The sequence below is a fragment of the Callorhinus ursinus genome, unplaced genomic scaffold, assembly GCF_003265705.2.
Source record: "Callorhinus ursinus isolate GAN/ISIS: 27379988/994484 unplaced genomic scaffold, GSC_fseal_2.0 scaffold16, whole genome shotgun sequence".
Taxonomy (NCBI): domain Eukaryota; kingdom Metazoa; phylum Chordata; class Mammalia; order Carnivora; family Otariidae; genus Callorhinus; species Callorhinus ursinus.
In genome coordinates, this window is record NW_027397078.1 from 15,785,664 (window position 1) to 15,801,336 (window position 15,673).

The window sequence follows — 15,673 nt, forward strand, 5'->3', positions numbered from 1 at the left end:
AGAGATTAAAGGACACTCTGGCCAACCTAATGTACTTTCCAGATCTATCAGATTGAGAATGGCATTAAGAGATGGAAAGATGTGAATCTTTTGTTCCAGTGCTACATACTATGTTATTAATAGTGCCACAGAGGACTTCTCTTTGAACTTGTAAAAGCTCAGGAATGCCTACCCTATCTTTCCTGTCACTAGTTTTCCAGTTTCCATGTAAATAAAATTGTTAGCCTGAAAAAGTAATGCCTCTATTGAGGAATAAGAAGCTTTGAACAAAATTGTGAAGTAGACAACATGTGTTGGGCATCTTTTTCTTCCTCTTTTTTAAGTGCAAACCTTCCTTTTTAGGGTGGTCAGCTCAGTCCTGACAACCAGCTGGAGATACAGACATATCCTGCAAACAGTGGTGTGCTGTTCGAGGTCAGGTCCCCACCTTTGCTGGCCAGGTCAAAGGAAGTACTCAGATCCAGGGCTACTTTACATGGCAATGTTTATTTATTTGTGATTTGCCCATTACAGGAGAAAGAAGGTTTTGGCGCTGCTGAAAGCCCTTGCTGTAAACTCCTGTCTACCTAATGCCTTGTATGCAAGACAGTTCTTGCTCTAGTTTTCTTCACACACACCATCCTTCCCTTGTAGAAGACTGTCCCTACCCCTCTCTACTCCTACCTCTCCACCACGGCTCCTTGTTGTCACAGGATGGATTGTGGGAAGTAGACGTTGAATTTAGTGGGCAGGACATTCATTAAGGCACATCTTTGGGATGAGTACTTGACGAAGGGAGATGGTAACTGGAATGAGAAGCACTGGAGCTGTGATGTACTTCCCCCAACCCCAGCAATGGCTGTTTGCAACCCCACGGGGAACTGGGAGCTGGAATAGCCCTTCAGTGTTGTTCTCACTGGGGCTGACGTGGCTGAGTCTTTATACTATTTCCCTTCATCAGTCACTAGATGTGGACTGCCCTAGGAAGGGCTTGACCTTAGGTGACATGACTCTGCAACTCAGGCGGTCCCTGAGAGGACTCACAGCTGCAAGCTGTGGCAGCTGCAGCAACAAGCCCTTCCTTGAAGGACAATCTTGGTGCTGTATCCCCACGTCCATCATACCTTCTTTGCCCAGTTAACTCCTAGTCATTTTTTTAAATCACTGCTTAAAGACATTTCAACCTTTTCCTTTTAAAAACAGATGTAGGTATAGCTGTATACACACACACACACACACACACACACACACACACACACACACACACTTGTTTAAATTGATTTTCTCGCTTAGGAACTGTAAGCCCAAAGGGTGGGAAATGATTCTGCTTTAAGACTCACCTCAGGTCCAGCTCAGTGTCTGACCAAAAGTTGGTCCTTAATAAAGATTTCTCAGTAATTATCTTTTAGGTAGGAAAAGAACTGATTATCTTCCATTACCCTTTATTATTTTTTTCGTAGCAACATTTGTACCCAAATAAAAGCAATACCAGTGAGGCTGAGGCTGATAAGCTGAATTAATGACATAATGATGCTAAAGGAGTTTTGGATTGAATACCATGTTGTCCTTTAACATTATGTGCATAGAGGGCGGTCTGGCCAAGCATTTCACGAATGAAACCCATTCATCATGGGAGGGTTGCCTGATGTGCAAATCACCACCACTGAGCCAGTAGGTGCTGAGTCCAGTCCTGGTTCAGCACAGGACACAAAAGTCCATGTCTTGCGATCACTGTGCTTGGAGACTGTGCATGTTATAACTTTAGAATACGATGAGAAAAATGATATATCTTATATAACTATTTGACCTATTTATTCCCTGAGTAACTAACTAAATAAGCAGGTCAGGAAGGAATTAAGAAAACTGGATAATCTGCCTCTAAATAATAGATTTAGCTATCAAGGGACGGTGATAACCATATGCAAAGATTTCATATCTTCAAATCATTACCACATTTACAAAGCATTATCTCAAATCCTTTTCAAGTATTTTTTAGTTAGATTTAACAGCCTCTCCTAAAATTTGCATTGACTCTTTCATAAAAAGATGACTAACATTGGAGATGTTAAAATATGTATTTTCCTCTGAGGCCTTTGTTAACTTATACATGGCTGAAGAAGCAAAATAAAATGTCATATTTAGAATACACAATAAATATTCATCATCTGATCAAATGTTGGTAGTATATGGACCTCACACTTTCTAAAAAGAAAGCCCTTGGTGGTAAAAACTCTTCCCCCCTTCATTTATCCCTTCCTACTATCTTCTTTTTTTTTTTTTAACATATAATGTATTATTTGTTTCAGAGGTACAGGTCTGTGATTCAACATGGCTACTTTTTAAATATAAGTCAGGCCCTTTATCATATACCTGAAGGAAATATATAAGTAAATGTGATATCGGAGGGGGAGACGAACCATGAGAGACTATGGACTCTGAGAAACAAACTGAGGGTTCTAAAGGGGAGAAGGGTGGGGGGATGGGTTGGCCTGGTGATGGGTATTAAAGAGGGCACGTATTGAATGGAGCACCGGGTGTTATACACAATGAATCATGGAACACTACAAAAAAATAAAATGAACAACAACAAAAAGGTAGCCTAGTAATTACCCTTTTACTAGAATATGTAGACAGTTTGTTCTATAATGTGGTGTCACTGCATTCTCGAAACCTAGAGAAATGTTTAGAATGGATTTCTGCATCAGGTTAGTTAGAAGAATGAAACTTGGGAAATACAGCATTTGCACAAAGCCTAGGAGAGAATCCAATATTCAGAAACCAATTAAAATAAAACCAGAGTCTGGCCTTTTTCTCCTTCTCCATGGTCTGGGTTTCCACTTCTCTTCCGGCTTCCGGGAAGAGAGGGAGGGAGGCGGAGCTTCATGGCCCGCAGAACCTGACCCAGACCCCAACCTGAAACCAGACCAGAGCCTGGTGGCCGTCCAGGCTCCGCCCTCCCGCCGGCGTGCAGTCCTCTGCTCGCTCAAAGACCGCCTCCTGCTGGCGGCGTCGGGAGGGTCCTGGGTCACCTTTGCTGCTGACAGTGGTAGGGCTTGCGCTGGCCCATGATGGACTTCCTATGCAGTGCCATGGCGGTCCTCGTCTATCTCGCCATCTCCCTTGCAGCTGTCCCCAAATCCTCGCACGGGGCTTTCAGTGCATCCGGGGCCCCTGGCTTCTTTGCCACCATCCTCCCTGCAAGGGGCTTCTACGTGATCTTTAACCACGGGGCCAGAGTCCTCAGACGAGGAGGCACTGCAGGCAACAGCCGGAAAGACCGAAGTGCCGACTCCGGACTCTGACTGAAGTCCCGCGAGTGCCCAGGCAACCTGAGCCACACAGGGCCGTCAGTCCTGCCCCTGTGGGGGGAGTGTGGCCAGGGGACAGTGTATGCTGGGACAGGGGCTGGGACTTCTCGAGGAGCTGCAGACAGAGCGGCCCGCCCACAGCCCCACTGTGACTGCACAAAACGGCACCACTTGGCCTAGCACCGCCTAAGCACTGTGCGTGTGAGGGCATCCTGAATGTTCCTCCCTTTCTCCCTATGTCTGCTGCACAACTCTAAGCCCTTAACCTCTCTGCCGAGAACAAGCACAAGGGGACAATGCAGATAGAGCCTGTTATCCCGTCACAGGAAGCATTTCGTGCTGCAGGAGGAGGGAGGGTGGGGGTGGGAGGACCAGTAATACAGCCCTCCAGGCGCTGGCGGTTTTTGTCTGCATTTGGTGCTTCTGCTCATACCAGGCACTTTGTCGAGAATGATCCTTCCAAGATTCTTTTGTTCAGGGAGTACCAGGTCCCTCTTCATTCTTCATACTGACCTTTGCCCTGTCATCTAGGAGAGAGTGGGTCTCCGTGACAGTAACTGATACCTCACATTTTTGGAGACCACGCCTACTTCAGGTGACATGACTCTTCTGAGTCTAAGGCTGTTTCAATGAAAAGCTCACAGAGTAGTTTATCAGGTCCAAAATATCAAGAACACCATGAAATAACAGTGACAGCATCCTGGGTCACTGGGCAGGCCCAGCCACTCTTTTCCCCAGGGGTGACCAGCACTATGCTTCTAGACACCAGGACAGGTCTTTCACCACCTCTGGAGAGGTAAGATGTGCCTGCTGTGTTCATCTAAGTACGTTCGCTGTGTATGTACCGTCAATGGGATTTTGTAACTTTTTTTTTTTTTATACAAAAGCAGCTTCTTAAATGTCATTTCCTGTGACCCAGGGGGATTCAGGAGGCTTCATACACGAGCCAGAGTTCTGGACCCATGTTTTGGGCATTTGTAACCTTTGTTCTTCTCTTGCATGTGAAGCTCTTTCCTGAAAAAAAGCAGTAACACATTAAACCAGACTGACTGCAGAACAAAAACAAATGAACATAAAACTCAAGGCAATACATTCCCAGCTTTTAGGGATAAATACTTTTTGTTTTGTCGATTTTTTTGTTCTTTATTTTAAATAGGCAAACTCATTTTTCTGCTCTATTTTTTTTTCATTTTGGTCAGTAAATATAATTTGCATTATTTTAAGTTATAGTATAAACCTAGGGATTTTATTTTACTATAGTTGTCCTTTGATTCTTGAAGCAACCTTGTATGTATAAGAAACAGAGGCCTAAAAAAGATTAAATTACGTTTGTTAATATTGTAGTAACACAGTTTGTTAATAGCAAAGGCAAAATTTGAACCTAGGTTTAAATAAAGTAAACTCATTCTCTTAGCCACTGCCATTCTTTCTGTCCTAAAAACACTAAAATTAAGTCCTTGGTTAATAACAAGTCCGATGTTTTTGTACACTCTTCTCTAGTATATCCATTGAAAGTTAGGAGCACAAAATTAATAGTTTAACGTGGCAGAATCCGGGAGTTGATATTAAACGTGTACAGTGAATGGTGTATCATGACACCAACCAATCAGAATAGATTCCTAACTAATTAGAATGGACTCCGTCCTGGTAGAATCTATTATTTCTTATTACTAATTGACTCTAAAATTTCTATTACTTTTTACTGAAGATTAGGATATTTAAATTTGAGTTTGTGTGGTTCTTGTTCAGGGAATGCATTTTCTTATGAAAATTTCTTTCCACATGTAGGTCAAAAATGTAATGAAAAATATCATGGCTGGATTGCAACAAACCAACAGTGAAAAGATTCTCCTGAGCTGGGTCCGACAATCAACTCGTAATTATCCACAGGTTAATGTCATTAACTTCACCACCAGCTGGTCTGATGGGCTGGCTTTGAACGCTCTCATCCACAGTCATAGGTAAGGAGACTACTGAGATATTGACTGATTTTTGTAAGTATTGATTTAGAGACTGATTATCTTTTTCTCGAGTGTGGTTCCAGCTCATTTCCTACTATGTGACATGTTGTGTATTTAACCATATTGATCTATCCATTGGAATGCACTGAATAAGAATATCCTATTTTTTATGCGATATATCATTTCGTTGTTGAAATATTAAAATACTGGAGCATGAATGTGGTTATGGTGGGAGGGGGAGGGGACCAGCATGTTTGAAATTGGGACTCTGCCAGAAAGTCAAGGTTATATTCTAACTTGGCTAAAAATGGAGTTGGTCTTTCTAAATAATGTGTTAGCATGGGCCTAAACAATAGAGCTAAAATGGTTCCAAATCTCATGTGAGTGGCTGTAGCAAAATTAATTACTATTATCCGATTAATAATGTGAAAAAGAAACATTTCTCTTGTCAGATACACACTTAGGTAGCAAATACGTAAGGCCTTGTGTTTTGTTTTTTTTTTCAGGATTAAAAGAGGCTGGGAGCATCTTAGCAACCAAGGCAAAGAGCAGACCACAATTAATTCTATGACTCAGTGCTTAGAATATCAAAAGAAACAATTGCTCTGGAACAGCAGAGCAATTGCTGTTAAAGCACTGAAAGAGAGTTCTGTGGCTCTTCATAAAAAGAACTCATTGTGATACAGTGAACCAAATGTTCTTAACTGTATTCCATACACTATTGTATTTTCTAAGATAACAAAATAGTTGTTTGCTTTTTTCTTGTATAAAGCTTAATAAATGAATTACTAACAGTTCAAGAAAAAGCAAAACAGCATGGGAAATACGTACATATAATGCATTCATTTATATTATATGTAATATATAAATATATATTCTATACACATTACATTCACTCTAAGGGATATCTACTTTGGTTTTCCCGTTACCCATCTCTTTTATCCAGCCCAATCCCCAGGGTCAAAGACATCGCCTTATTAACTGTGTTTGAAATGCCACTGGACCGCATCCGCACTGATTTTCAATGCAGCTTATCTTTGCTCACTTTGATCTTTCTTTTCTTGACGGGTCTCCCATTTCCCTATGTTGGTCTTGTTTCTAGAAAAGTCCAGAATATAAACTTTCTTCATGCTAAAGCTCCATCCAAGAACAAATGCTCTCTCAATAAGCAGCTTTGTCAGGTGTCTTGCTCCAGCTGGATTTAATTAACCCCAACCAGACTGAGTTTCCAGGTGAATGACTCAGCAACCCGATTTTCAAAAGGAGGCAAGCTCACACTCATTTGGCATGTTAAGCAGTGTTAACACGTTGTTTTTCCTAAGTATGACAGGAAGAAAATTACGGCACAGCTTCAATACAGCCAGATGAGAAGGAATAGAGGCATTCATTCTGCATTATAAGTCAGTGCTGATTTATGCAGCCACATGCTTCACAGTAAGGGCCTGAACATATCGATCTTGCTGTTCCTGTACACGTTTGCAGATGAATAGAAATATCGAGGATCAGGTTATGCGGTCCTTGTTGGCTCTTCAGCATTTTCTTTTCAAGTGGAAGGCTTCAGTCCTGCCAGCAGGTTCACACACTGCGTTTGTTAATATTGTGTTTCGTGATTTCTGAATATACTTGTAATACAGTAAACATTTCCAGATTGCCCTGCTGCATCTGTCCCTGACCCACTCTCTCTCTCAGAATATCGTTTATATCTTCTCTCCTGTCATATTGAATGAATCATCAGTAACTACCTTTTCATACATACCATAGTTACTTTTCAAGAGGTTTCTCGCAGTTGATAATGCTCATTCATGAATCATCTCTCTTTCTCTTTGACAGATGTTCATATTGTTTATCTAAAGAAAAAAAATGCTCTGAACTTTCTGTTCCAAGGTGATTATCACTGGTACAGTTAGGAATATCATGAGGTGTTCTGATTTCAATAATTGAGTGACTAAGCTCTATAGAACAAAGGCATGCACTTAATATAGAGCATAGGGGTTGACAACGAGTCTTGCCAAAGATTAGGATATTGCTGGCTTTATATCTGTTTAAGGCTAAATTTTATCTTACGATGTAGGAAATTGGAAGTATTGTATTAAAACACAATGTAGACTACAGTGCACTTAAAAGGAAGCCAGATTCTGGGGCGCTTGGGGGGCTCAGTCGTTAAGCGTCTGCCTTGGGCTCAGGTCATGATCCCAGGGGCCTGGGATCAAGCCGCATCGGGCTCCCTGCTCTGCGGGGAGCCTGCTTTCTCCCTCTCGCACTCCCCCTGCTTGTGTTCCCGCTCTCACTGTGTGTCTCTCTGTCAAATAAATAAATAAATAAATAAATAAATAAATAAATAAATAATCTTTTTTTAAAAGAAGCCAGATTCTACTTTTTTGGGAAAACTAAATGATAATTGGCTAGAAATAGCTCAAAATATATGGTAAATTGCAATAAGTATAATGTTATAATTAAATTTTCTTCCTAATTCTTCATTTCAACTTATTACCATAGAGATAACATGTGGTTAAAAAAGAGTGAGACACTGGGGGAGGTGCAAAGGAAAAAAAAACCAAAATAGAATGTGTCTTCATGACCCCAAGCCCACCCCATCGCCGTCCACTTCCTACAAGTGGTTACTGTCAGCAACTTCTTTTATTCTTTCTCATGGTTTTCATAATTACATATTTTTATTTCCTGAATAACTGGTGTCTGACACTAGATGGATTTAGTCCTTGATATGAAGCCCACAAGTACTATCTCTTATCCCCATCTGTTTCCTAATTTGATTACTATAATAAGATAATTTCATTCTTTTTAAAATTTTTTTAAAGAATGTATTCATTTGAGAGAGAGAACACGCACAGAGGGAGAAACCGACTCCTGGCTGAGCAGAGAGCCCGACATGGGGCTCGATCCCAGGACCCTGGGATCACGACCTGAGCCGAAGGCAGACGCTTAACCCACTGAGCCACCCAGGCGCCCCTAATCATTTCATTTTTAAAATTGTTGCCTGCTTTACTTTAAGTGGTCTTGCCGTACCTTGTTTCATCAGGTTTAGACAAGATCTGTTGACTACCTGATATAACAGATGACAAAATGACACATTTGTACTTCCTCCTCTTCTCTCCTCCCCACCTTCCATGTTGTTATTATAATATTCTTAGAAAAATTTCTCTTGAGTATAGTTGACACGCAATGTTATATTAGGTTCAGGTGTACAACATAGCAGTTCCACAGCTCTAGACATGATGCTATGCCCACCATGAGTGTCACTACCATCTGTCACCATGCAATGCTATTACAGTATCATTGACTACGTTCCCTCCGCTGTGCCTTTTATTCCCGTGACTTATTCATTACATGACTGGAAGCCTCTCTCTCTCATTCCCCTTCACCCATCCCACCCACCACCCTCCTGTCTTATAGTATTATTCTTGCATCAACAGTGTCTGTAACATTTATATATGTGGGTTATAGGTGTTTTTGACATGAGTCTATACATTGAAAATGCATTAGTTATTTCATAAATATAATTAACCTTAGAACAAAGTAATGAAAGTTGATGTTTATTAAGTTAATGTTATTTTGTAGCCACTTTTCGAATTAAAATAGCCCACCTGTTTCTCATGACATAGACACTATAATTAGTGGTAGAGCCAGGATTTGAATTTATAGAGGACTCTGCTTATCTACTAGGGCTATGTTGTCTTATTCAATTTGTCTGCTTCCTCAAAAGACGGGTGAACTTTGGTTGCATGTATGGGTTCAGGTTTGGGTTAGCATGGGAAGGTATGTAGCTTTCTTCTGCAGTTGGTTAGTCTTAAAATTCTTTATGCATTTGGAAATCGTAGTTGTTTGAAATGTTAATTAATGATGAATTTTATGACTTAAAACAATTTTAATGCTAGAGGAAACCTCAGAGGCCATTTAGTACATTTCCTTCTTTTTTAGATGAAAACACTGAAGCTCAAATGATAACATGACTTAGCTCCTCACCCAGGTGATTGGCTCGTGGCTAGGAGGAGAAGGGGATGAAGGGAAATGAGGAAGCAACTCTATTCTTTTTCATTCTCCTCATTTAACCCTGTTGATTGTACTGCAGGTGAGAAAGCTAGTTTCCCACACTCTCCCCCCTATATTCTTTCCTGCTTCCCTTGCTGAGGGATGTAGAAAAGAAGGTAGGGCAGAGGTTGCGTAGTGAAGTTAAAACTTCCCCAAATAGTTTAGAATTTAATTTGTATTTCTTATAGTCTTTCCAGTACTAGAGTCAGCTCCCAACTTGTATATATTTTAGGTGCTAAAATATTGTTAGCTCTTTGGGCACCTGGGTGGCTCAGTTGGTTAAGCGACTGCCTTCGGCTCAGGTCATGATCCTGGAGTCCCGGGATCGAGTCCCACATCGGGCTTCCTGCTCAGCAGGGAGTCTGCTTCTCCTTCTGACCCTCTTCCCTCTCGTGCTCTCTGGCTCTCATTCTCTCTCTCTCTCAAATAAATAAATAAAATCTTAAAAAAAAAATAAAAAAAATAAAATAAAATATTGTTAGCTCTTTTGGGTAAGTTGGAGTATAGAGGGCACATTAGACTTCCTAAGAAGTAGACAAAATTCTGGTAAATTAATCAGGGTAGCGTCAAGTAAAGAAAAGGAAATGAGAGTCAAATGAGCAAGTTGTACCTTTATTTTCAGTTGTGGTTTTTGAAAACAACAGTTAAGCCCATCCTTATAATTTCCTTGCTTGTAGAGCATGAGTTCTTAAACAGGTGTCCATTGACAGACCCAACTGTCCTAAAATTCTACGGAAGTTATGTGTAAAGATATGGACAGGTTTGTGCATGGATAAAAGTTTTATAGTGCTCATCAGATCCTCAAAGGTATCTGTGTTCCAGAAAAGGCAAAAGGCAAAGAACCACTGGACTAATGGTTTCCAGTCTTGTTGGGGTAAATTGTAATTCCTTAAACAGGCAAGGCCTTTCACAAACTCATCCCAGTTCCCCTGCCTAGGAACACTATCTCCCGGCCCTTCTTGATACTGAAAATCTCTCAATGGAGCCAGGCCTGTGAGGTCTGACTGACTGAGCACATTCTGCTTTTTTTCTTCCATAAGAACTTTGGTGATTTTTCAATATCCACACAACTCAGAATTACTTTCTCAAAAACTTCTTGAATCTAAACCCAAACCACCTTAAGCCTCAAAAAAATGTTTCTTGACCTCTTCAGATTTTAGAAAACCTTCTATCTTATTATCTATATTTTTTTACATTTAGAATTTATTTTAACTTATGATGTGTGCATTTTTTCCTTATTAAATTTTAAGTCCATATAGGATAAGAACTCCCTCTTATGCTTCCTCATGTTTTCTCTATTATCAAGTAAAATGATATTCATATAGTATGTTCTCATCGAGTCTCTGATTGCATGTCAACAAAATTTATCGATTCAACACATATTTAGTCAATAAATATTTATGGACCATCTCCTATGTGTCAGGCTGGGTTTCTAAAAGTGAACAAAACTGGTGAAAAAAATTGTATATTCTGCATTCTAGTGGGGGAAACAGATAAATAGACAAGATTAATTAAATATATAAAATATTAAATAATAGTAAGTGGTGATGAGAAAGAAAGGGATAAGAAATGAGTATGTTTAAGTTTGATTTGGGAGTGTGCAATTTTAGATGGGGAGAGGGCAAGGAAGGACTCACCAATAATGCAACTTTTGAGGAAAGACACAAAGGATGTGGAGGAGTGAGCCATGTCCACGTCTGGGGGAAGAGAATTCCAGTCAGAGAGCAGCACATGCAAATACAGAAGCTACCTAGCCTGTTTGAGGAATAGGAGGAGAGAGGCAAGGAGTCAAATCAGATGGTTAACGGGGAACCAGACCATGTAGGGCCTTGTAGGTTACAGTTAAATCAATGAATTTTACTCCCCGGTAGCAGGGATTTGAGAAGAAGTTTATGATGAAACATTTTAACAGATCACTCTGGCAGCTTTGCCGAGAATAGATTAACAAGGGCAAGAGTGGGAGTAGGAGAGCAGTTAGAAAGTTAATGCAATAAATAATCCACACAAGGTAAAATGGTGGTTTGGGTGGAGGTGATGGCTGCAAGGGTAATGAGAAGTGGTCAAATTCTGTATATATTTCCAACTAAGCATTGTATGAGAGTGAGAGTCATCCAATTAGACTCCAAGATTTCTGTCTGAGCCACTGCAAGTTTGAACTTGTCCTTGATTATTGAGGAAAGGAGAGCTATAAGAGAAGTAGGTGGGTTGGGGGAGTGTGATGGAGATGAGTACCAGAAGCTCAGTTTTGGACACCTGAGTCTTGTGATGACTCTAAGTGGAGATACTGAATAAGCAGATAAATCTAAAGTCTGGAGCTTAGGGAAGAGGTCTGCGCTAGGCTTATGAAATTGGAAGTTACCAGCTAATGGTTGGCATTCAAATTTCTGACACCGGATAACATCAATATATTTTTGTTACTTGGCAAGGGAGAATAAATTCTCCTTTGTTTTCTTCAGGATTTTCAAGTAAAATTGTGACTTGTTAAATGAAAAGTGTTACTGAGGGGTTATGAAGAGTAGCACTCAATTCTTGAGGATGATGGACATGGGTTGTCAATTAAAAATCAGAAATGAAGTGAATCTCATGAAACATTGTAAGTTGATTTATATTTGGTCTTTATGTGTGTGTATTTCAGGCCAGACCTGTTTGATTGGAATAGTGTGGTTTGCCAGCAGTCAGCCACACAGCGACTGGAACATGCATTCAACATTGCCAAATATCAATTAGGCATAGAGAAACTGCTTGATCCTGAAGGTTGGTACATTTCTGGACTACCACAGTTTTTAGTATAATTTAATATTTATTGTCTCAGATTTAACATTTCCACAAACTAAGTACAAGAGAGAAATTATGCATTATATGTTTTTTCTATATCCTGAGTGTATTTAAATTGTTCTTCTTGTAGCGTATTATGAATTGTCTTATATGATTTTAGCTCTCAAAGTACCACTATCTAAAAGTAAAGTGTAAAACTTGAGAAAAAATTCCAAGCCTTTAGAATGTATATGCCTCATGGATGAAGCATACTACATTTGAAGTACATTGACTCCAAATAGTTATAAAAAGTTCATGTTTTGCTTATTCTACCGAGAGATTTGATAGACTAATCAGCTATAATTAATTAGCTACTCTTGCCAGTTTCATTCATATACTCTATAAAAGGCAACATGGTTTACTCTTTAAATCGGGAAATCTATTCCTGGCACTGCTTCTGTTACAAATTGTCACTCTGGGGGAAGTCCTCCATTGGACGGTTATTCATTTTCTGCTTCTTCCGTTGACAGTACTGTATTTATATTTTTATTATATTACACTTAAGTAAATTTCATCATCTCTGGTGCTACATAGTCATACTTTCCAGACACATGGATTAGAGGGATAGTGATTCTTGACCTCTGCTTTTCTTCTAACCTATGAGGCACTTTTTTTGTTTGCCAACTTGTTTGAAATTGCAGACTCTGTTCTCACTTTCTTGAGGCTTTCCCATATTCTAAAACCACAATTTGGAGAAGCAGTGTCTGTGGAGCTGATATTTGGGTAGCGTTATGTAATTAAATGGTCTTTGGAATATTGAATCAGTTCCAACTAAGGAGATCAAGTGGTGGTAATAGGGTCTCATCAGGAAAAGCTCAGAAATAACTCCGAGGATATTCTTTCAGTGGTGAATTTATCATCCACTAGAATCTAATCCTCTGTGTTGCAGACCTGATTACCTCATCTTATTGACAGCAGATCCATATGGTGGCAGTGGGGGGGGTGGTGCATAATTTTAAGCTCAAAAGACGATATATCAACCAAAATTAAAATTCAGTCATTTTAAATGAGATATTTAGCTATGACAAGAACCAGAATACTCACATGTAATTGACCGATATATTGCTCTTGGTGGGCACATATACTTGGGAAGGAAAATTATAATAGCACAAATGTGTTTGTGAGGTTGAAATCAGATTAAGTTCATTAGAAATGTTTCTTCTGCTTTAAATAATGCATAATTTAGCACTGACTCCTGTAAACTCTTTGTGTTGCTTCAACAGATGATTAGCATCCCTCCTGCCCTGGTTTAGCTCTAAGGAAGAAATTGTATCAGTCATATTTCCTTGTTTTGCAGGATGGGGGAGGGTTACCTCACTTTTGACTCCCATACTGATTTACATGTTTTTTCATACTCCATTGAGGTAGAGAAAGGCAGATGTAATGGAAATATGAACTCTAACCCTTAAGGATAAGAGCTACAGTGTATGGATTTGAAGGAGAAGACTGTTAATAGTGTTTTGCGTTTCATTAAACCCATACATGGTAAACAGTTCCCAATATCTGGGATGTATGCTCTAGTTATTCTTGTGTGTGTCCTATCCTTCATAAAATAGTAAGAGTAGGTTTAAAATAGATCTTTTTCTTGTTAAGTGATAAAATGGCTAAAATGGCTTTTGTTCTTAAGTTTTCCTTTGAATCAGTGAAATAGGGACACCGAATAGGTATCCACATCATAATCAGAAAATAGATTGATAAGCCTGTAGTCAGGAAAGGGCAGTTACATGAATGATGTATTTTATAGTATAAAATAGCCTGATATACCCAATTCCATACATTTTCCTAAATGGAAAGTATATGTTGAAATGTACATCCTGTAGACCATTATAATATCTCAAACAATTCAAAATCAACCAAATATAAAATGAAATACATGCTGATTAATAGAGAGCAAACCACTGGTTATGGTTTCATTTTGCCAATAAAGTCTTCGATCTGAAAACCCTTTCTGTTTATGGGCTCCCTTCCAATTCAAAGAGCATTCTGTCTCCTAAAATGGTTTATTATGGTTTATTTATGGCTCTCAGTAGGACTAGGATTCAACATAAATCTTATGTTATATTTTTAGGTATATGTCAGTTCCTGCCATTGTGTTAAGGAAATACCCAAATATGCATCTAGAAATTGTTCAGAATTTTTCTGGAGATGATAACAATGATAATTGAAAGAAAAAAATATTAAACTAAATCATAAGGATTTTTATTCACTGATTCATTAGTCACAAAATAATAGCATATCTAAAACTTAGAACACTCTCTTCAATGTATCTAACATGGGAGATTCATGGACTTCTTTCATGCCCTGTATGGTAATTACCTTTGAGATGTTCATATTTTTATTTAACCAGATATTCCTTCTTTAGCTTATGCATGATGATGTCAGCTATTATCCCACAGCGATTTTCATTTCATATCTAATATGCCTTTTAGGAGGTTAGTAAAACATTTTGCTTTATGTTTGGGAAGATTTTTATTTTGGGGGGCTTGAAGTTATATTTGGCTTAAGAAATACCTGCCAAAAAATGTTTTTAGAATTTTAAATGTATGCTTTGCTGATTGGGCTGATTTATAAATTAAAAAGTCATTGAAATATAATTTGGAGGTTTTCATGTCTTTCATATATTGACTTTGGTATGCTTTGTTTGGCTTTAACTGGTGTTTTGAGGCCTGAGGTTTGGTTTTAAGAGGAATTGCCTTTTTAAAATGAGTAGCGGTAAGCATTAGCATAAGCAATTTCAGGAGCTGTTTCTGCTGTGTTTAAATGTTAACATATGCAAAAATAAGTACTACTAGGGTAAAATTTTTTAATAATTTATGTGTCTTTATGCTCATAGATATAAAAGGTTTATCTCCTTCAAAATATATCCTATTGTGAATCAGGCGATTCATTTTCTGTCACGATTTCCCTATAAGACATGCTTACTACTTGCATTGTGGGTTTTATATACCCACAATTATTGTTTGCTTCCCTGAGTTTCAAGAAATTAGTTTGTTTGCCAGTCCACACAGCACTCTCTGCATTAAGAGAATGCTTTGTCAGCTTTTTCATGTGAATAACAAAGTGAAGATAGTCTTTTTAAAGGAATAAAAAAAATCGGGGATAAAAATTGTGCTGGTTCTAGATATCTTTTGCATGTTACTGTTGTAAATTATTTCCATTTGGATATGCAGTATGATGTGGAAATGCCCTCACTTGTTTACCAGGGTAACTTTAGAATGAAAGACAACGAATGAAGAGAGTCAAATTTGAAGAACACTGAGGCTTGCGAGAAATATCTGTAACCTCAAAATCTGTAACAAAATGACACTTACAAGCCAATTAGTTTGGTTTCAATTCACTTCATTTTAACTTCGTGAGGATGGTGACACAGATTGTATTTTCTGCTTGGCTAATCCCTGCATCCCTCTTCAGTTGTTTTTAGAGTCTACTTTTCCCAGAATAAGCTCTGCCTTGTGGAAAGCTATACTCTTGAAATGAATGGTTTCAGACTTAACTTTGTATCCATGCAGTTTATTAGCCTTTAAAAAAATTCAAGGGAAAATAGGTGGCATTTTCCATAAAAGG

At 38.8% G+C, this 15,673-nt stretch overlaps 1 protein-coding gene across 2 annotated transcripts in view; it reads left to right on the plus strand.

Annotated features, from left to right (window-relative positions):
- The window catches only part of DMD (dystrophin), a 2,222,747-nt gene that overhangs the window by 531,333 nt on the left and 1,675,741 nt on the right, over window positions 1–15,673 (plus strand). For both annotated transcript variants that reach the window (XM_073901937.1, XM_025857655.2), the window contains exons 6-7: window positions 5,076–5,248; window positions 11,931–12,049. In XM_073901937.1, coding sequence (XP_073758038.1) covers window positions 5,076–5,248; window positions 11,931–12,049 — 292 coding nt within the window. The remainder of the gene's footprint in view (window positions 1–5,075; window positions 5,249–11,930; window positions 12,050–15,673) is intronic.